At 41.3% G+C, this 21,898-nt stretch overlaps 1 protein-coding gene across 3 annotated transcripts in view; it reads right to left on the bottom strand.

The window, feature by feature from the left end:
• LOC137346575 (E3 ubiquitin-protein ligase rififylin-like) overlaps positions 1-21,898 on the bottom strand; it is a 129,662-nt gene that overhangs the window by 13,983 nt on the left and 93,781 nt on the right. For all 3 annotated transcript variants that reach the window (XM_068010089.1, XM_068010091.1, XM_068010092.1), the window contains 2 exons: positions 14,388-14,798; positions 13,501-13,566 (listed from right to left, as the gene is read on the bottom strand). In XM_068010089.1, the coding sequence (XP_067866190.1) occupies positions 13,501-13,566; positions 14,388-14,798 (477 nt within the window). The remainder of the gene's footprint in view (positions 1-13,500; positions 13,567-14,387; positions 14,799-21,898) is intronic.

Here is a 21,898-nt window from a genome sequence, read left to right as displayed (position 1 = left end):
ACTTATAAAGGAGAATTAATTTAAGGCCACCTCCTCGTGCTGGAAAAGAACTTGGGAGAAGGAGGGGGAGTTTTTGGGTCCACGTAGGAAGCAATGACATAGATAGAATAATTAATGGAGGTTCTGCTGTGGGAGTTTGAGAAGCGAGGGTGCAAATGAAAAAGCAGTGTCTCAAATGTAATAAAGCACTTGATTACTACCTGAGCCACACGCAAACCAGAATGGAGGCAAAGAGATTTGAGTTTAAACGTGTGGCTGAAAGAGTGGTATGGGAGGCAGGGTTTCAATTCATTGTACTAGGGAAAAAGGGAGCTGTTCCATTGGGATGGACGCCTCTTAAACTGGGCTGGGACCACTGTCCTGGTAAACTGAATAACTAGGGTGATCGATAGGGTTGTAAACTAATATGAAGGAGGGAAGGTTCAGGTGAGGGACATAGAATTTGATAACAGAAATAGGGCATTAGTGACCAAGGCCACATCAGGGGAAAATAGTAAAAAGTTAAAATTAAATGCACTATATCTGAATGCACAAAGCATTCGTAATAAGATAGATAAATTAATGGAACAACAGAAATAAATGGGTTTCAAATAGAAGCCATCACTGAGACGTGGTTGCAGGATGACCAAGGTTGAGAACTAAATATTCAAGGGTACTTGACTTCTAGAAAAGATAGGCAAAATGGAAAAGGAGTTGGGGTAGTGCTGATAATAAGGGATGAGATAAAGAATGGGAGAAAGGATCACAACCCAGAAAATCAGGATGTTGAATCAGTTTGGGTGGAGCTACAAAGTAACAGAGGACTGAAAACAGTGTTGGGAGCCATTTTTAGGCCTCTAACAATAATCATAGTGCTGGACAGAACATATATTAGGAAATTAGAAAAGCATCTACCAATGTTAATGCAATAAATCTGAGGGACTTTAATCTTCGTATAGAATGGGCAAAGCAAATTGGCAAAAGTAGCGTGGAGAACAAGTTCACGGAATACATTTGAGACAATTTTCTGACCAATATGTCAAGGAATCTATTATGGAACAGTAATATGCAATGAGACAGGAGTAATGAATAACCTTATAGCAAAGGATCCTCTGGAGAAGAGCAATAATAATACGATAGAATTTCATAGTAAGTTTGAGAGTGATGTGAAGTCTGAAGCTAGGGCCTTAAAGTTAAACAAAGCCAATCACAGAGGTACGAAGGGTGAGTTAGCTGAGGTAGATAGAAACATAGAAAGATTTATGGCACAGAAGGTGGCTATTCAACTCATTGTGTCTGTACCAACCAAGAAAGAGCTATCCAGTTTAATAATACTTTGCAGCTCCGATTCCGTGGCACCCCAAGTGATATCTAAGTGTTTTCTAAATGCGATGAAAGCTTTTGCCAGACCCTTACCGCTCTCTGGGTGAGAAAATGCCCTCTCAACTCCCCTCTAATCCTTCACCAATTACTTCAAATCTATGTCCCACCGCCTCGATAATTGCAATCAGTCCTTCCTATCCACTCTATCTAGACCCATGATTTTATACACCTCAATTAAATCTCCCCAAGCCTCCACTATTCCAAGAAAACAAACCTAACCTATATAATCTTTCCTCATAGCTAAAATATTCCACCTCTGGCAACAGCCTCATAAATCTCCTCTGCACCCTCTCTACTGTGGTCATATCCTTCCTGTAATGCGGTCACCAGAACTGTATGCCGTACTCTAGCAGCAATCTAGCTACTGTTTGACAGTTCTAGCAATAACCTCCCTGCTCTTATACTCTAGACCCTCGGCTTATAAAGGAAAGTATCCTGTATGCCTGAGAGGCAGAGAGGAGCGGGGCCGAAAAGCAGCAGGACCGGAGGTTTGAAAAAGCGCGCCAAAAACCTGTGTGGGAGAGAGAGAGGAATGGAGCCCGAAGTGCAGGGAAGAAAAAAATAAATAAATCGAAAAGTGACATCAGAGTGACGTCACATTGAATAGTGAGAGCAGGGAAACAGAAAGCAGCTGGGGTCAGTATTCGGGTAAGTTTTTAATTTAATTTAATTGAATCAACAATAGAGTAAGACTTGATTGATTTATAAGTAAATAAACTAAAGACTAAAGCGGATTAAAAAAAGTAGACCAGTCGGAAATTTAAACAACAAATTAGAATCTAATTAAATAAAATAGAGATGCAGGGCCAGGAGATGTGTTGCATCTGCATGATGTGGGAGCTGGTGGACCCCATTGTGGTTCCTGGTGACCACATCTGTAGTAAGTGTTGGCTGCTCAAGGAACTCCGGCTCAGAGTTGATGAGCTGGAGTCTGAGCTTCGGAGACTGCGACACATCAGGGAGGGGGAGAATTACCTGGACGCTGTGTTTCAGGAGGCAGTCACACCCCTTTGATTAACTACCTTGAATTTGGCCAGTGGTCAGGGACAGGAGGGTGTGACTATGAGTGAGGCAGGTAGAGGGATCCAGGAGGTAGTGCTGCAGGAGCCTCAGCCATTGTCCCTGTCCAACAGGTTTGAGATTCTTGCTCCCTGTATGGACGAGAGCAGGGACTGTAGGAAGGATGAGCAAACTGACCACAGACCTGTGGTACAGGGAGCCATTCAAGTGGGGGGAGAAAAGAGAAATGTAGTCGTAATCGGAGATAGTATAGTTAGGGGCATTGACACAGTTCTCTGTGGCCAGGATCGAGAGTCACACTGGCACGCAGTACTGGGGAAGGAGGGAGCTGTTCCGATGGGACGGGCTCCACCTGAATCCTGCTGGGACCAGAGTCCTGGCGAATCGCATAACTAGGACTGTAGATAGGGCTTTAAACTAAATAGTGGGGGGAGGGTTCAGTTGCATGGAAAATTAGGAAGTCAAAGGAGAAGGCAGGCGTGCAGGTTATTGGTGAGACTGATTGTTACCAAATTGCAAGAAGTATACTGGTTAAACCAGAAGAGAGAAATAATAAACAGGCGAATGAAGCATCAATGCTGAGGGACAGGTTAGGGGGTATAGCCCAAATAAGAGTTCGACATTCAAATGCACGGAGTGTAAGGAATAAACTAGACGAGTTGCAGGCGCAAATTTAAATGGAAGATTATGATGTGGTGGCCATTGTGGAGACGTGGCTGCAGGATGGTCAGGACTGGGAACTAAATATACCTGGTTATAAATATACCTGGTTACAGGAGGGACAGGGAAAATGGCAGAGGGGGTGGAGTAGCCTTACTGATTAGAAATATCACCTCATTGGTAAGGGAGGATATAATGAGGGGAAAGCATCCAGTGGAGACCTTATGGGTGGAATTGAGGAACAGAAAAGGATCTAAAACTGTAATAGGTGTTGTGTATAGACCCCCTGGTAGCAGTTCTGAGGTGTAAAGATTGTATAAATGCACAAATTAGGCAAGTGTGTGACAAAGGCAGAGTAGTATTAATGGGGGATTTTAACTTACACATAGATTGGGAGAGGCAGACTAGCACCTGTCAGAAAGGTAGTGAATTGCTGGAATGTGTCTGGGATAGTTTCCTACAGCAATATGTCCTAGATGTAACAAGGGGACAGGCAACATTAGATTTAGTTATGAGTAATGAGCCAAATTTAATTAGTAGCCGAACCGTGCGTGAACATTTATCAAATAGTGATCACAACATGAAAGTGAAAAGCACAAATCAGCTACTAGAATTTTAGACTTGGGTAAGGCTGATTTTACCGGGATGAGACAGAGACTGTCCAGGGTAAACTGGGTAGATCTGTTAATGGGTCAAACGACTGAAGAACAGTGGAGAATATTTAAAGAAACATTTCACAAAATACAGAGTGAGTGTATACCCATGAGAGGAAAAACCTCCATTTTACAGAAAAAACAGCCATGGACAACTAAAGAGATTAGGGATAGCATAAAACAAAAAGGGCTTACAAAGATGCAAAACGCAGCACAGATCCGGCCAAATGGGATCAACACAAAGACCAGCAAAGGGTCACTAAGCAGCTTATAAGAGCTACTAACAGAGAATATGAAAGGGAACTTGCAAGGGACATCAAAATCAATAAGGAATTTTATAGTTACATAGAGGGAAAGCGTGTGGTCAAAAGCAATGTAGGCCCACTAAAAGCTGAAAATGGAGATATTGTCTTTGATAATAGGGAAATGGCAGACATGTTGAACAATTACTTTGCCCCAGTATTTACAGTTGAAAAGGAGGATAATTTGCTAGAAGTCCCGGAAAAATTAATAGCCGATAGGGGACAGGGACTTAATACAATTAACCTAAGTAAAACATCAGTAACAAGGAAATTAATGGAACTAAAGAGTGAGAAATCCCCAGGACCTGACGGTTTCCATCCGAGGGTGTTAAAGGAAGTAGGGGAGCACATTATAGATGCCCTGACTATAGTCTTTCAGAGTTCCCTAGATTCAGGAGTGGTCCCTCTGGATTGGAAAGTTGCACATGTCACTCCACTTTTTAAGAAGGGTGAAAGGGGGAACCAAGGAAATTACAGACCAGTTAGCCTGACATCTGTGGTGGGCAAGTTGCTGGAGTCTATAATCAAGGATAGGGTGACTGAACACCTCGAAAAATTTCAGTTAATCAGGGACAGCCAGCATGGATTCATGACGGGAAGGTCATGTCTGACAAATCTCATTGAATTTTTTGAAGAGGTGACTAAGGTAGTGAACAGGGGAATATCTATGGATGTTATTTATATGGACTTCCAGAAGGCATTCGATAAGGTCCCACATAAGAGACTGTTAACTAAGGTAGAAGCCCATGGAGTTGAGGGCAAATTACTGACATGGTTAGGAAGTTGGTTGAGTGGTAGGCGACAGAGAGTGGGGATAATGGGTAAGTACTCCGATTGGCAGGATGTGACTAGTGGTGTCCCGCAGGGATCAGTGTTGGGGCCTCAATTATTCACTTTATTCATTAACAACTTGGATGATGGCATAGTAAGTCATATAACCAAATTTGCTGATGATACAAAATTAGGTGGCATTATAGACAGTCTAGATGATGCATAAAATTGCAAAGAGATATTGACAGTAGGTGAGTGGGCAAAACTGCGGCAGATGGATTTCAATGCAGGCAAGTGTGAGATTATCCATTTTGGACCAAAAAAGGATAAAGCGGGGTACTTTCTAAATGGGAAGAGGTTAAGTACAGTGGATGTCCAAAGAGTCTTGGGGGTTCAGGTGCATAGATCTTTAAAATGCCACGAGCAAGTGCAGAAAATAATCAAAAAGGTTAATGGAATGCTAGCTTTTATATCCAGAGGATTGGAGTGTAAAGACACAGAGGTTATGCTGGAACTGTACAAAACCCTGGTTAGACCCCACTTGGAGTACTGTGAGCAGTTCTGGGCACCACACCTTCGGAAGGATATATTGGCCTTGGAGGGAGTGCAACGTAGGTTTACAAGAATGATACCTGGACTACAGGGGTTAAGTTATGAGCAGAGATTACACAAATTAGGCCTGTTTTCGCTAGAATTTAGAAGGTTAAGGGGTGATCTGATTGAAGTCTTCAAGATATTAACAGGAAAAGACAGGCTAGATAAAGATAAATTATTTCCACTGGTTGGAGATTCTATAACGAGGGAGCATTGTCTAAAAATTAGGACCAGACCGTTCAGGAGAGATGTTAGGAAGTACTTCTTCACGCAAAGGGTGGTAGAGGTTTGGAACTCTCTCCCACAAACAGCAGTTGAAGCTAGAACAGTTGTTAATTTTAAATCTGAGATAGATAGATTTTTGTTAAGCAAAGATATTAAGGGATATGGGCCAAAGGCAGGTATATGGAGTTAGGCCGCAGATCAGCCATGATCTCATTGAATGGCGGGACAGGCTCGAGGGACTGAATGGCCTACTCCTGTTCCTATCTTCTTGACCACTTTATCTACCTGTTCTGCTATCTTCAGGGATCTGTTGACATGCACTCCAAGGTGTCCCTCTACACTTTTCAGAATCCCACCATTATTGTGTATTCTCTTTCCTTACATGTCCTCCCCAAATGCATTACGTTACATTTCTTCTAACTGAATTCCATTTGCGACTTTTCTGCCCACCTGACCAGTCCATTGATAAATTCCTGAAGTCTACAACTTTCTTCCTCACTATCAACCGCACGGCTAATTTTCACATCATCTGCAAACTTCTTAGACATACCTCCTACATTTATGTCTAAATCATTTATATATACACCACGAAAAGCAAAGGACCTAGTACTGAGCCCTGTAGAACCCCACTGGAAAAGTCTTCCAGTCACAAAAACATCTGTCAACCATAACACTTTGCTTTCTACCTTTTAACTTACTGATCAGTCTGCCATGTGGGACCTTAGCAAAAGCCTTGCTAAAATCAATGAAGACTACATCAAATTTGCTAACTTCATCAGCCCTCTTTGTTACCTCCCCCAAAAATTCAATCAAATTAATCAGACACAACCTTCCCATAACAAATCCATGCTGACTGTCCTTGATTTATCCGTGCCTCTCTAAATGACAATTTATACTGTATCTCAGAATTTGTTCCAATAAGTTGCCCACCACTGAGGTTAGGCGGACAGTCCTGTAATTATTTGGGCTACCCCTTCCTCCTTTTTCAACAACGGTACAACGCTAGCAGTTCTCCAGCACCATGCCTGTAGCCAAAGAGGATTGAAAAATGATGGTCAGAGCCTTTGCTATTTCTTTCCCTTGCTTTTCTTAGCAGCCTGGGATATATTTCATCTGGGCCTGGTGATTTATCTACTTTCAAAGATGCTAAACCCCTTAATATTTCCTCTCGCACAATGTTTATCCCATCCAATATTTCACATCCCCTCCTCTTGAACTAAAATGTCTCCTTCATCCCTCTCTTCTGAGTCGACTCAAAACCACTTGTTGCGTCTCCATACACAAGTTACCTTTTTGGTCTCTAATTGCCCCTGTTCTTTTCTTCGTTATCCTCTTACTCTTCATATATTTATAAAACATCTTTGGGTTTCCTTGACTTTATTTGCCAATTTTTTTTAGACCCTTGCTTGGCTAATTACCTTTTTAATTTCAACCTGCACTTTCTATACTTATCTAGGCTTTCTGCAGTATTGAGCTCTTGACATAAGCTTTCTTGTTTTTGGCTCATCCTCCTCTATATGCTCTTTGACATGCAGGGAGGTAGTGTGTAGATTTGAAAGTGCCACCCTGTTTCGTCATGGGAACATATTGGTTCTTTTTTCTTCTACTTGAATGCCTCCCACTGCTTTGACATAGATTTACCTTCAAGTAGCTGTTTCCAGTCCACTTTTGCCAAATTCCATCTCAGCTTCATAAAATTGGCCTTTCAAACTTTTGCTCTGGGTCTATCTTCATCCTTTTCCATAACTACTCTAAACCAAACTGAATTATGATCACTACCACTAAAATGCTCTCTCACTGATACCCTTTTCCACCTGCCCAGATTCATTCCCTAAAAATAAGTCCAGAACCACCCCTTCTCTTACTGAGCTTGCTATATACTGGCCAAATAAATGTTCTCCCAAATGCATTTTACAATAATTCTAACCCAGTTAATATTTAGGTAGTTGAAATCCCCTATTACTGCCCTTTTGTTTCTGTACTTTTCAGCAATTTGACTACATATTTGCTCTTCTATCTCCCTCTGACTGTTTGGAGGTTTATCGGATAATCCCAGCACTGGGTTTTCTCTTCTTTATTCCTCAATTCAATCCATAGGGCTTCATTTGATGTTCCTTCCAGCACATCATCCCTCCTCACAGTTGCGATTGTTTCTTTAACCAATATTGCTACCCCCCCCCCCCACCCCTTTTCTTTTATTCCCCCCCTACCCTTCTGAAAACCCTGTAACCAGGAATTTAAAGCTGTCATTCTTGTCCTTTCTGAAGTCACTTTAAGATTGGGAAATTCGATTAAGGCTATGACAGTCGATAAGCAATGACAATCATTTAAAATAAATAATTCATAGTTCTCAACGGGTATACATTCACTTGAGGAATAAAAACTCCATTGGAAAAGCGGTACAGCCATGGCTAACTAGAGAAGTAAAGGATAGTATTAGTTTAAAAGAAGCTTGCAATGTTACCAGAAAGAGAAATAAGCCTGAGGATTGGGCAGTTTTAGAAATCAGCAAAATAAAGACCAGGAAATTTCTTAACGAGCTTGAAAATAGAATGAGAGTAAAGCAGCAAGAAATATAAAATCAGACTCGAAGAGCTTTTACAAGATTGTTAAAAGGAAGAGATTGGTGTAAGTAAACATGGGCACATGGAGGCAGAGACAGGAATAACTAAAACGGGGAATAAGGAGCAGCAGAAATGTTTGAAAAAATTGCGTCTGGCTTCACATTAGCCGACACAATGAGAATATCGCAAATTGTGGGGAACCAAGGGTTTAATGGGAGTGAGAAACTTAAAGCAATTAATATTGGTTTAAAAAAAATACTGGAAAAATGTTGGGATTAAAAGCTGGCAATTCCTCTGGATCTGATAGTATAATGTGAGGAAATGTGAAATTATTCACTTCTGTAGGAAGAATGAAAAAGCAGAATATTTTTTTAAAATGGCGATAGTCTACCGAATTCTGGCATCCAGAGGGATTTGGGGGTTCTTGCACATTAAATCATACAATCATGGAAAGTTTACGGCATACAAAGAGGCTATTTGGCCCACCGTGTCTGCCCCAGCTGAAAAATGAGTCACTCAGCCTAATCCCACCATCCAGCATTTGGTCAGTCGTCCTGCAGGTTACAGCACTTGAGGTGCATATCCAGATACCTTTTGAATGAGTTGAGGGTTTCTGCCTCTACTACCCTTTCAGGCAGTGAGTTCCAGACTCTCATCACCCTCTGGGTGAAATAAAATTTCCTCATCTCCCCTCTAATCTTTCTACCAATCACTTTAAATCTGTGCCCCTCAGTCACTGACCTCTCTGCTAAGGTAAATAGGCCCTTCACATCCTCTCTATCCAGGCCCCTCACAATTTTGTACATTTCAATTAAATCGCCCCTCAGTCTCCTCTGTTCCAAGGAGAACAATCTCAGCCCATCCAATCTTTCCTCATAGCTACATTTTCCAGTCCTGGCAACATCCTCGTAAATCTCTTCTGCACCTTCTCTGGTGCAATTACATCCTTTCTGTAATGAGGTGACCAAAACGGAACATAGTACTCAAGTTGTGGCCTAATCAATGATTTATACAGTTGCAGCAAAACCTCTCTGCTCTTGTATTCCACACCTCGGTTATTAAAGGGAAGGATTCCATAAGCCTTCTTAACCACCTTATTGACCTGTCCTGCTACCTTCAGGGATCTGTGGGCATTCACTCCAAGGTACCTCCCTTCCTCTACACCTCTCAGTATTCTCCCATTATCATGTATTCCTTTCTCTTGTTTGACCTTCCCAAATGCATCACCTCGCACTTCTCTGGGATGAAGTCCATATGCCACTTTTCTGCCCACCTGACCAGTCCATCGATATCGTCCCGCAGCCTACAGCTATCCTCATTGTTATCAACCACACGGCCAATTTTTGTGTCGTCTGCTAATCTCTTGATCATCTTAACACTGAGGTACAACAGGCAGTTAAGGAAGCAAATGATATGTTAATCTTTATTGCAAGGGAATTGTGGTACAAGAGTGAGGAAGTCTTGCTACGATCTATAGGGCTTTGGTGTATCCACACTTGTGTAGTTTTGGTCTCCTTATCCAAGGAAAGACAGATTTGTAACAAAGACTCACTAGACTGATGCATAAGCAAAATACTGCAGAGGCCAGTAATCTGTAAAAAAAAAAAAAGGAAATGCTGAGCAAGTCAGACTGCAATTGTGGAGAGCAACAGAGTTAACTTTTTAGGCTGATGAAAGGCCATCCAAGAATGAGATGATCTCATTGAAACGTATAAATTTCTTAGAGGGCTCATCAGGGTAGATACCGAGAGGTGGTTCCCCATAGCTGAAGAGCCTAGATCTGGTGGGCATAGTTTCAGGATAAGGGGTCGGCTACTTAGGACTGAGAGGACGAGAAACATCTTCACTCAGAGGGTTCTGAATCTTTGGAATTCTCTACCTCAGAGAGCTGTGGATGCTCAGTTGATGAGAACATACAAGACAGAGGTCAATAGATTTTTGGGCACTAAGGGAATCAAGGGATACCAGAATAGGAAGGGAAAGTGTAGTTGATAAATTCAGCCATGATCTTACTGAATGTCGGAGCAGTATCAATGGGCATATGGCCTTCTCCTGCTCCTATTTCATTGGTTCTTATGTTCTTAAAGACTTCCTTTGACTGAGGGGTCGTTTGGTAAAGTATAAACACTGATAACTCTATGGCATGTTACACCTTTATATTTCAAATAGGTCCACTGCAGTAATTATTTTCTGTAACGTATTTTAATCTTAGTGATATTCAGTGCATCAAAATAGCATTGTTACTTCAATTTTCGATTCAATCAAAAATGCACCATTATAACTACTTAAAGCAGTTTTAAACTTTACTTTGTCAATTCTGAGTGTGTCAAAAAACTCAGGAAAAGAAGGTTGCGTCAAGTATATCTCAGCTCATCAGCTTGTGCCATGAGACTGAAAACTCATCTACAAAATGAAAAGCACAACCATCGTGGACTGCTGCTTTAATGAACTTCACTATGTGCATGCTGCCTAGCTCCCAAGCTTTTGTATGCATGATTTATGCCTAAATAAAACCAGTAATTTTAGCCTGTAACTGTGGCCCTCAATCTTATATTCCTGATTTAAAATTAAAATTTGGATTTATATAGCGTCTTTGACATAGTAAAAACATCCCTAGGCACTTCACAGGAGCGTTATCGGAAAAAATTCAACATTGAACCACATGGGGATATTAAGACAGGTGACTAAACGTTTGCTCAATGGGATAGGCTTTAAGGAAAGACTTAAAGGAGGGGAGAGAGAGGTAGAGAGGCTGAGAAATATAAGGAGAGAATGCCAGAGCTTAGGGCCTACGCAGCTGAAGGCATGGCTACCAATGGTGGAACGATGAAAACTGGGGATGCGCAAGAGTATAGAATTGGAGAAGTGCAGAGATCTCGGGTGTATGTAGGACTGGGGGAGGTTGCAACTATAGGGAGGAGCAAGGCCATGAAGGGATTTGAACACAAGGATGAGAATTTTAAAGTCAAGGCATTGCTGGATTGGAGCTTATGTAGGTCAGTGAGGACGGGTAATGGATGAACAGGACTTGGTGCGAGTTAGGATACAAGTAGCAGAATTTTGAATGAGCTCAAGTTTACAATCAACAGGAAACATCCTGGAATCCTAAATAAATTAGTGAATACAGTATTACTGCAATATAATACAGTATTACTGCAAAATAGGATTATTTATCCTGGGCTCTGCAACTCAGAGGCATCTGCACCTAAATCACAAGGGATAAGGATCGTTTACGGCAGTCTAGTGCAACAACTGAAAGGAAAAAAAGCCTGAATTGTAATATAGCACTTAAGGATTAATTAATCTCAGTGCTCTAAACTGTTCTTGCACCGACACTGTTTGGAATCATCTTCTCACTGCTGCTCTCACATGCGTTTAAGTCTTAAGAAGGAATTTTTCTCCACACAAGATCAGAAGGCAGATTGTTCAACCTTGCCCGTCTTAGAGCGAAGACCAATGTACGGAAGGTCCTCATCAGGGAACTCCTCTTTGCTGACGATGCTGCATTAACGTCCCACATGGAAGAGTGTCTGCAGAGACTCATTGACAGGATTGCGACTACCTGCAACGAATTTGGCCTAACCATCAGCCTCAAGAAAATGATCATCATGGGACAGGACGTCAGAAATGCTCCCTCCATCAATAACAGCGACCACGCTCTGGAAGTGGTTCAAGAGTTCACCTACCTTGGCTCAACTATTACCAGTAACCTGTCTCTCGATGCAGAAATCAACAAGTGCATGGGAAAGGCATCTGCTGCTATGTCCAGACTGGCCAAGATGGTGTGGGAAAATGGCGCACTGACAAGGAACACAAAAGTCCGAGTGTTTCAAGCCTGTGTCCTCAGTACCTTGCTCTACGGCAGCGAAGCCCGGACAATGTATGTCAGCCAAGAGTGATGTCTCAACGCATTCCATCTTCGCTGTCTCTGGAGAATCCTTGGCATCAGGTGGCAGGACCGTATCTCCAACACAGAAGTCCTCGAGGTGGCCAACAACCCCAGCATATATACCCACCTGAGCCAGCGGCGCTTGAGAAGGCTTGGCCAAGTCAGCCGCATGGAAGATGGCAGGATCCCCATTGTACAGTGAGCTCGTCACTGGTATCAGACCCACCGGCCGTCCATGTCTCCGCTTTAAAGACGTCTGCAAACGCGACATGAAGTCCTACGACACTGACCACAAGTATTGGGAGTCAGTTGCCAGCGATCGCCAGAGCTGGTGGACAGCTATAAAGGCGGGGCTGAAGAGAGGCAAGTCGAAGAGACTCGGCAGTTGGCAGGAAAAGAGACAGAAGTGTAAGGAGAGAACCAACTGTGTAACAGTCCCGACAACCAATTTTATCTGCAGCACCTGTGGAAGAGTCAGTCACTCTAGAGTTGGCCTTTATAGCCACTCCAGGCGCTGCTCCACAAATCACTGACCACCTCTCGGCACTTACCCATTGTCTCTTGAGACAAGGAGGCCAACGAGAGAAGAGAACCTCAGTGCTCTAAACTGTGATGGTCATTCACAAGCAGTTACACAAAAACTTGCAAGATGTTTTGACTCCCCCAAATAATGTGACCAATAAATGAGTGGCAGCACCCCTAGAATTCCATGTAGTAGCTATCTTATTCAGGTGACAATATGGATGAGCTAACTTAACCTTTGGTAGCACTCTTCATTTTGATGCACAAGTGTCACATGAAAAATTGATCTGATACATCTTATCATGCAATGACGTCAAACTTCAGAGCTGAAAAATGGCCAATGACCAATAGCCATTTTTTATTTAAAAACATGCTTCCACCTCAGAAATGGTGGAACCTAGCAGGGCGATGAAAATAGATATGTACAAGTTTTTTTAATAAAGGAAGATAAAGCTATATTAGATAAAAGTAAAGCTAGAATAAAGAGACTTGAAATGAGAAATTACAGAATAAGGCAAGAAAGAGCCATCACAAATAAAATTATTTAGTTGTATAAGGTTAGTACATTAAAAAAGCGACTAATGACACAGTAACTTTAGTATATTAGGATCATTTTAACATGAGCTACAATTATTAGAAAATGATTAGCTCAGAGTGATTGGAATTTTCTAGAGTTGTCCAAGTTTAAGCATTAACTGTTTTGAAACAGCACTAAAATTATGCTCTATGAAGAACTGGTCTCTGAGACTGAGTATAATTGACCCCACTCAATAAAAACATACGACTTTTTAATGAAAAAATGACCAACATGGTACACTCAACACATTACTGATCGCTTTGGAAAACAGCATCTGCTGTTTTTCCACCAGTGTCACTTACAGAATTCTAGAAACAAGACAGAACTATATTGTGGCTTCAGCAGTAAAGATGCAACACACCTCAGTTTCATCCTCCATTTGTGCCAAAGACTCATTATGACTCTCTCCAGTCACTTCTGCGTTCAACTGTGCATGTATAAAGAGAAATGGCATTACATTCATATTCCAAAATGAACAAAATGAAAACTAAATTGATTAAGATTAAAGTTAATAACTAGAGTTCACTGCGAGTCCAGTATTCTTCAATTTCTATGCAAACAACACCAAAACCTTGACTATGATCTGCATCACTTGACTCATGCTGTTTGCGTAGACTGCTTCACAGGTTTCCCAGTGAATCCAACAGACATTACCACCAGCTGTTATTATGCTAAACAAAGGAAATTCTTAATTTCTGTATTAGAAGCCAAACCTTGAAATAATGTCTCGACATGACTCATTTCCTCTTTGCAACTATGGACTTTCTGGAATTAGTGAATTTGGTTTGAACATTGCTCAGTTTTGTGTTGCATTTAATTGGTTTCAGATAATGTTTTGCAATAAGAATTAGTGAAAGTAGGAAATAGATTTTTGTAGATGTGTCAGGTGGGTAAACATGCACTGCAACAATTTTTAATCTCACTCTTCCATCAGATTCAGAGAAACTCATCTTGCGGTTTGACTAATGTCATCTGTTTGCACTTCAACACTTAAGAATTTGCTAAAAGTTACACAAAACATCACAAGCAGCTTTATTGCTGAGGAGTTAAAGAGAACCTTAAAATAATTGATCACTTTATCTACAAGACAGCCAAGTGGCCAAGATGACTTAATTCTCATTTCTTCTCCCTGCCACTGATACAGAATCAAGTTCAACACAGATCTACAAACACTTAAAAATATCTTGTATGACTACCATACAGTTTTCAGATTTATAAAATTACATATATATATATATATTTATATACCAAGTTTGCTTCCTGAGGCTGTTCTGGGTTACTTGGGCTGGTTGCTCCATATGGTGGTGGAGGATCCTGTGAGGTAGATGCTGTTGTCCCTGTGTGTATATTTGGTATGAAGTACTGCTGCTCAGGCATACCCATCCTATAAACAGGAATATGCACATGACTGGTTGGAGCAGACTGAGGTTGCTGTCCCAGTACCAGGTCGACTAGGTCTGATTTCTCTCTGCACATCTCCATTGAAATTTCATGTAGTTGGAGGTAATCACGCAAGTCTTTCACTTTTAGTTTCATTAGCTCTCCTCGCTGAAAGTCAGTGGCACGGAATCTCTGGCAAGTGTGGCACATTTTAGGACTGTTCTCTGGTTGGACGGAGCAGACTGTACAGAAATTCTTCTTACAATCCACACATACATGCTGCAAAGAGAGGAAGTGTTAATTACACTGCACATCATTGAACTTTGCAAATCAAATTAATGCAGAGTTCCTACTTGATTCATTGTGATCATTTTTTCTTTCTCCTAGGTTAAGCAATTTTTAAAACTAGTATTAAACCAGCATTTCTCAGAATTCTTCCATATATCCAATATAATAGCTAATCCCCCATGAGATTGTTCATAGCAAATTGGATGATATGCTAATACTGCTTCATAAGCATAGTAGTGTTATACCATGCAATTCATAATATATTATTCCACTTCTCAGCTGTGTTCCTTTGCAACAAACTAGAGAAACAAATGTTCAAATCATTTACAGATCAATTGTTTAGCAAGCATCTTTGCAAAGTGGAATGCATTCATCTGTTTCTGGCTGGAAATTAGAAATGCAGGCCAGAACACCCAGCATTTTAAGACTGTTTTTCATTGCTGGCAAAGCACAACAACTTGAGTGTGGCATCTGTGTGTACAGAAATCCGTTTTGATATATTACTAGCAGATCTTCCATGGCATTGCTCATGGTAAATGAGATGTTGCATTGTCTTATAGGGACAGAAGTATTATGCCACGTAATGTGCAATCTGCTATATTGTTGGTAAACCAAAGCAGTATACTTTCAAGACCACAGATTCAGCAGCTGTTGGGTAAACACTGGAGTGAGTTTATTCAGAGTTTAATTGCGAACCAGCCTGCATGTCAGAACCTTAGCTTTAAGTGCAGTTAGTAAAGAGCAATTAAGAAGTTGCAGACTTCAATGTTTTCTGTTCCTGGAGAGTTTGATTATTCCAAATGACTGCTATTGACTTTATTTTTTTTTTAAAGTATCAATAACAAAGCTCTAGCATTTTCTGTTTCTGGCTTATTTCTCTTCACACTGCAATCCTCCATTTGTTTTTTTTATCTCCCCTCCCCCCACACCTCCTACCAAGTGACACACAGAAATTTCAGTTCGACAAAGTCCAACGGACAAGAAATGCAACGGAGATGAAATGTGACTTTTTTACCCCAACTATATTGCTATAGCATCTTCTATGGCATGCTCACTATGAGTCATAGGTTATGCTACTGCAAGGTGCTGGGGTCTGAAAAAGGGGATGGGTATACAAGTCTAGTGAAAAACAAAGCTTTTAAGAATGCTATCCAGATAGTGGAGCAACTAATTTTTGATTAGATACAGTAAAATAAGTTAAGGATCCTTACTGCAATTGGATAAATAGCACTGCTGCATAAATGAATGTGGAAAGAAATTCAAATTGTCAATATGAACAAAAAAAAAAGGTGCTCCAAAGATCTCCCTCAGCTTTTCTCTCTGAAGCAAGGGGAAATGACAGGGGGGTACACATCACTACCAAAGGATTTGCAAAGAAGTTTTTAAGAATTCTGTTTAAAGACAATAGCCAGGATTTGTGGTAAAAATAACGGCAAGGCTAGCTTGGTTCATAGAATCATATAATGGTAACAGCACATAAGGCAGCCATTCAGAGCTCTGCAACAGCAACTCACCTAGTCCCACTCTCCCGCCATTTCCCCATAGCCATGCACATTTTTCTCTTCAAATAATTATCCAAATCCCTTTTGAAAGCCTCAATTGAATCTGCCGCTATCACACTCAAGGCAGTGCATTCCAGATCCTAACCACTCACTGAATAAAATGTTTTTCATGTCACCGTTGCTTTGTTGTTAATCACTTTAAATCGTCATTAAAAAGTAAACTGGACAGCAACTTCTGGCGATCATACATGTACAGATATTAGTGGAAATTAGGAAGTTTCTCCGAGTTGCCCCGCTCATCTAGATGCTGGACAAGAGACTCGGCATTCAAATAGATGGAAGGACATGAAGTTAGGTACTTATACGACAGATAACCACTAAACAGGCTGGAAAGGCTAGGGTTTCTCCACTCAAGTGTAAATGAATTTTTAATGGCATGATAAGTCTTCATTACAGGCAAACATCCTCTCTGGCATTGAAAATTAACGTTAAGTGTGGAGTCTTATTCCTTCAGATTTTAATTGTTGTAATTTTTAAAAATGTACTTTTTAAAAACTTTTCTCTGTCTCTTTTATCTCTCTCTCAATCTCATCTTTCTTTCCCACTCTATTTTGCTTTGATTATTAATGATTTGATGATAAATTAATTATTCTAACTTACAGTTCCTGGTCAGACTCTGGTCACAGTAAAGACTCTTCAATTTGATTGGTTAAGGAGATACACAGTTGCTTGCCCTGTTGACATGGGTCTCATCCCTGTAGAGGGTGCCGCGCTGTTTTGGATTTCTAATCAACGCAAGGTCCAGTGCAAAATGCCAAAGAAAGCTTGTGGATATATGTAAAAGTAATGAATGGCTTGCCGCTGACTGCTGGAAAAAAATAAATCTTATGTAACAATCATTAATTTCAAATTCTAGGAGTAAAAGTAAAAGACAAGTGTTGCAGCCCTACTTTCTTTCTAAGCAGCAAAAAAAAACAGAAGAGATTTTCCGTAAAACTTTACATGAAAGGCTTTCAAATTTATGTTCAAGCCTGTTGTGAAATAATTTGGAAAAACAAACAATTTTTGTAGCCTGCCGAAACACACAGTGCATTATCGTATGGATGCATGCGGATAATTTTTAATACTGCACATGCTCAGAGCCTGGGAATTGCAGTCATAGGCTTACTTGTTTACTTGCTTCAGCTGGTAGAATGATAGCTTTGGGAGGAATATCAACCTGAATCATGGCTTTATAGAGTGGCTGCACTCCCACGGTTAAAGCATTAATGAAGGTAGTCAAACAGTTATTTTTAAAAAGCGGGACTTTTCTAATGATGTGAACTATGTCATTTTAAAACAATGTTATGAACCTCATGTGGCATAAAAAGATTAGAGTTACTGAGAAAAAAAAAGGACCAAAAGTTTTTGAAATTATCTTGAGCAATTTGATTAATTTCGTTTCAAATTATCCTCTGAAATTAGAAAGCGTAAAGCAAATTTACATGCAAGGAGTAGAATTGGACAACATTGATGCAATAAATTTGATTTGAGGGTGCAGAATCAAATATATAATCATGAAGACCCACAAAAATGAGAATGGAAGTCATTGTAGTAAACCCCATTTTAAATTCTTCTCCAAATAAACACTTGAATTTTGATCTGCACTTAAGCAGGTCATTGTAGGATTTTAAAAATTCATGTAATGCGCGTGATGTCTGCATGTGTAGAAGTCCAATCTAAATACATTCTTGTCAATGAGGAAGCCAATTCAAAAGAATTGATAATCTAGAAATTAGTCAGAATCAGAAACTGACTTTGGTAACCCTGGGCAAAGGACCAGTAGAGGCCTGTGAAGCTTGTTCTTGCCAATCTCTCAGCTAAATATTTGAAAAGTTCTCGTCAAGTAAGGGCCAGGTAAGACTCAATCGTGATGTAATCTATGATCAATGATACTGATGGTTTACAGTTGAAGATTAAGTTGAAAGGAAAAAAACTTTGATTTCATCATCTTGGTTAGCACCAGTTCATTTGTATGTTGAGTGAAAGATGCAAAATGAAAGATGTAAGCTCTCTCAGAAACATCTTGCCACATGACTGAAGAGTCATCTGGGGGCTTCTCAGGAGAACAATGGATTGGGAGAATTGCCAAGTGAAATACAAATCACTGTTTGAATTGAGAAGATATCAAATATGTGAAGCTATCCATATTATTATTGAGTTTTGTGTACGTAAAAACATGGACTTGTAGACCAGATTGTAAAGCAATTCCAACGCTGCTAACTGTGGTTAGGATGTACTACACTGGCATAAGGACAACATGGAGTGGATTCCAAAATCAGAAACAGATATCTACCATGGAAGTTCTCCGTCGACTTGGTGTTCAATTGTTAAAACCTGGTCTGCATACCTAAAGAAAAAGTGCGATATAAACAACTAGTTTTTCAATTTCATAACCTTCCACTCATCTTTTGGATGAAGATGACCTCCTGACCTTGAATCCTGTCTGCCTCCCAGTTGCGCCCTTAGGCCATTTTCTGACTACATACAAATTGGCTGATCTTGTTCTCCTTCTGACGTCGGGTTCAGTGACAAGTGGGGGCGGGGGGTGTGTGGAAAATCAGAGCGGCAGCGGCCTGCGAAGGAACCAGACTCTGGGATTAGCGGGCCCGATCTTCCCAGCGGCAGGGTAGCTCCTTGGCGGCCCCTCCGCCACTCTGCAACAGGACCCCAATTTACATATTTAAATTACATCTTTGAAAATGAAAATGTAATCTGCAGCGATCTTACCTTCAGTTCCCGATCTTCAGCGTGATGTATGGCACTCTCACTTTCACTTTCCCATCCAGGCAAAGCTGGCACCACCGAGGTGGGGAAGGAGTCAACTGTGCATTCTGTTGTGCATGGGGGAGGGGTCAACTCTACACTATGTACTGTAAGGTTGCGGGGGGGGGTTCCCAGATGCAGGATTGCAGCGGCGTGTGGTCCGTGCGCAGCAGCTGCCATTTTCTGCACCCACCACTGCCAGGAACAAGATCCAGCCTATACTGTTTTGGGATTATCAATACACTCCCCATGTCTGAGTCAGTAGCATAACACCTTCCTGTTCCACCAAAGGAGCTGAAGTAGTAAGAACCTGCACAAGCCTCCTCAGAGTCAAGAGAAGCAGATAGGCACTATTTATACAAACAGAAAATTTACAGCATAGGAAGAGGACATTCAGCCCATGGTACCTATGCCAGCAGAGAAAGAGCTATCCAGCCTAATCCCACTTTCTAGCTCTTGGTCCAGAGCCTTGTAGGTTTTGGCACTTCAAGTGCATATCCAAATATTATTTAAAGGTGATGATGGGTTCTGTCTCTACCACCTTTCAGGCAGTGAGTGTCAGGCTCCCAACATGCCCGGGTGAAAAAAATTCAACACTCCTCTAATCCTTCCACCAATTACTTTAAATCTATGCCCCTTGGTTACTGACTTCTCTGCTAATGAAATAGGTCCTTCCTATCCACTCTATCTAGGCTCCTAATAGTTTCATACACCTCAACTAAATCTCCCCTCAGTTTCCTCTGTTCCAAAGAAAACAACCCCAGCTTATCCAATCTTTCCTCATAGCTAAAATTCTCCAGTCCTGGCAACATCCTCATAAATCTCCTTCTCTAGCGTGATCGCATCCTTCCTGTAATACAATGATCAGAACTGTACACAGTACTGTGGCCTAACTAGTGTTTTATACACTTCTAGCACAACTTCCCGGCTCTTATATTCTATGGCTTGGTTAGTAAAAAATATCCAGTATGCCTTCTTAACCACCTTATCCACCTGCTACTTTCAGGGATATAATCACAGAATGGTTAAAGCACAGAAGGAAGCCATTCAGCCTGTCATGCCTGTGCAGGCGCTCTGCAAGAGCAACGCAGCAGTCCCATTGTCGCGTCTTTTCCCCACAGCCCTGCAAATTTTTTCTTTTCAGGTGCTTACCCAATTCCCTTTTGAAAGCCATGACTGAATCTGCCTCTGACACACTCTCAGGCAGTGCATTAGAGATCCTAACCACATGCAGTATAAAAAAAAAGGTTTTCCTCATGCTTCTTTTGCCAGTCACTTTAAATCAATGTCTTCTGGTTCTCGGCCCTTCCACCAATGGGAAGGGTTTCTCTCTACCTACTCTGTCTAGACCTCTCATGATTTTGAGCATAGAAACATAGAAAATAGGAGCAGGAGTAGGCCATTTGGCCCTTCAAGCCTGCTCCACCATACATTATGATCATGGTTGATCATCTAACTCAGTAACCTGTTCCCACTTTCGCCCCATACCCTTTAATCCCTTTGGACCCAAGAGCTATATCTAACTCCTGCTTGAAAACATACAATGTTTTGGCCTCAACTGCTTTCTGTGGTAGGCTCACCACTCTCTGGGTGAAGAAATTTCTTCTCATCTCAGTCCTGAAAGGTTAACCCCGTATCCTTAGACTATGACCCCTGGTTCTGGACTCCCCCACCACTGGGAACATCCTTCCTGCATCTATCCTGTCAAGTCCTGTTAGAATTTTATAGGTTTCTATGAGATCCCCCTCACTCTTCTGAACTCCAGCGAATATAATCCTAACCGACTCAATCTCTCCTCATACGTCAGACTCGCCATCCCAGGAATCAGTCTGGTAAACCTTCGCTGCACTCCCTCTATAGCAAGAACATTCTTCCTCAGATAAGGAGACCAAAGCTGCACACAATATTCCAGGTGTTGCCTCACCAAGGCCCTGTATAATTGCAGCATGACATCCCTGCTTCTGTACTCGAATCCTCTCGCTATGAAAGCCAACATACCATTTGCCTTTTTTACCTCCTGTTGCACCTGCATGCTTACCTTCAGCAACTGGTGTACGAGAACACCCAAGTCTTGCTGCATATTCCCCTCTCTCAGTTTGTAGCCGTTCAGATAATAATCCGCCTTCCTGTTTTTGCTACCAAAGTGGATAACCTCACATTTATCCACATTATACTGCATCTGCCATACATTAGCCCACTCATCAACTTGTCCAAATCACCCCTAAGCCTCTCTGCATCCTCCTCACAACTCACCCTCCCACCCAGTTTCGTGTCATCTGCAAATTTGGAGATATTACATTTAGTTCCCTCATATAAATCATCAAAATATATTGTGAATAGCTGGGGTCATAGTACCGATCCCTGTAGTACCCACAAATTACTGCCTGCCATTCGGAAAAAGAGCCATTTATCCCTACTCTTTGTTTCCTGTCAGCCAACCTATTGTCTGTCCATCACAATACACTACCCCCAATCTCATGTGCTTTAATTTTACATGCTAATCTCTTATGTGGGACTTTGTCAAAAGCCTTCTGAAAGTCCAAATAAACCACATCCACTGGCTCCCCCTCATCAACTCTACAAGTTACATCCTCGAAGAATTCTAGTAGATTTGTCAAGCATGATTTCCCTTTCGTAAATCCATGATGACCCTGCCCGATTCTACCACTGTTCTCGAAGTGCTCTGCTACAAGATCTTTGATAATGGACTCTAGAATTTTCCCCACTACCGACGTCAGGCTGACTGGTCTATAATTCCCTGCTTTCTCTCTACCTCCCTTTTTA

The sequence above is a fragment of the Heterodontus francisci genome, chromosome 30, assembly GCF_036365525.1.
Source record: "Heterodontus francisci isolate sHetFra1 chromosome 30, sHetFra1.hap1, whole genome shotgun sequence".
Lineage (NCBI taxonomy): Eukaryota > Metazoa > Chordata > Chondrichthyes > Heterodontiformes > Heterodontidae > Heterodontus > Heterodontus francisci.
This window is presented reverse-complemented; position numbering and strand designations above follow the sequence as displayed.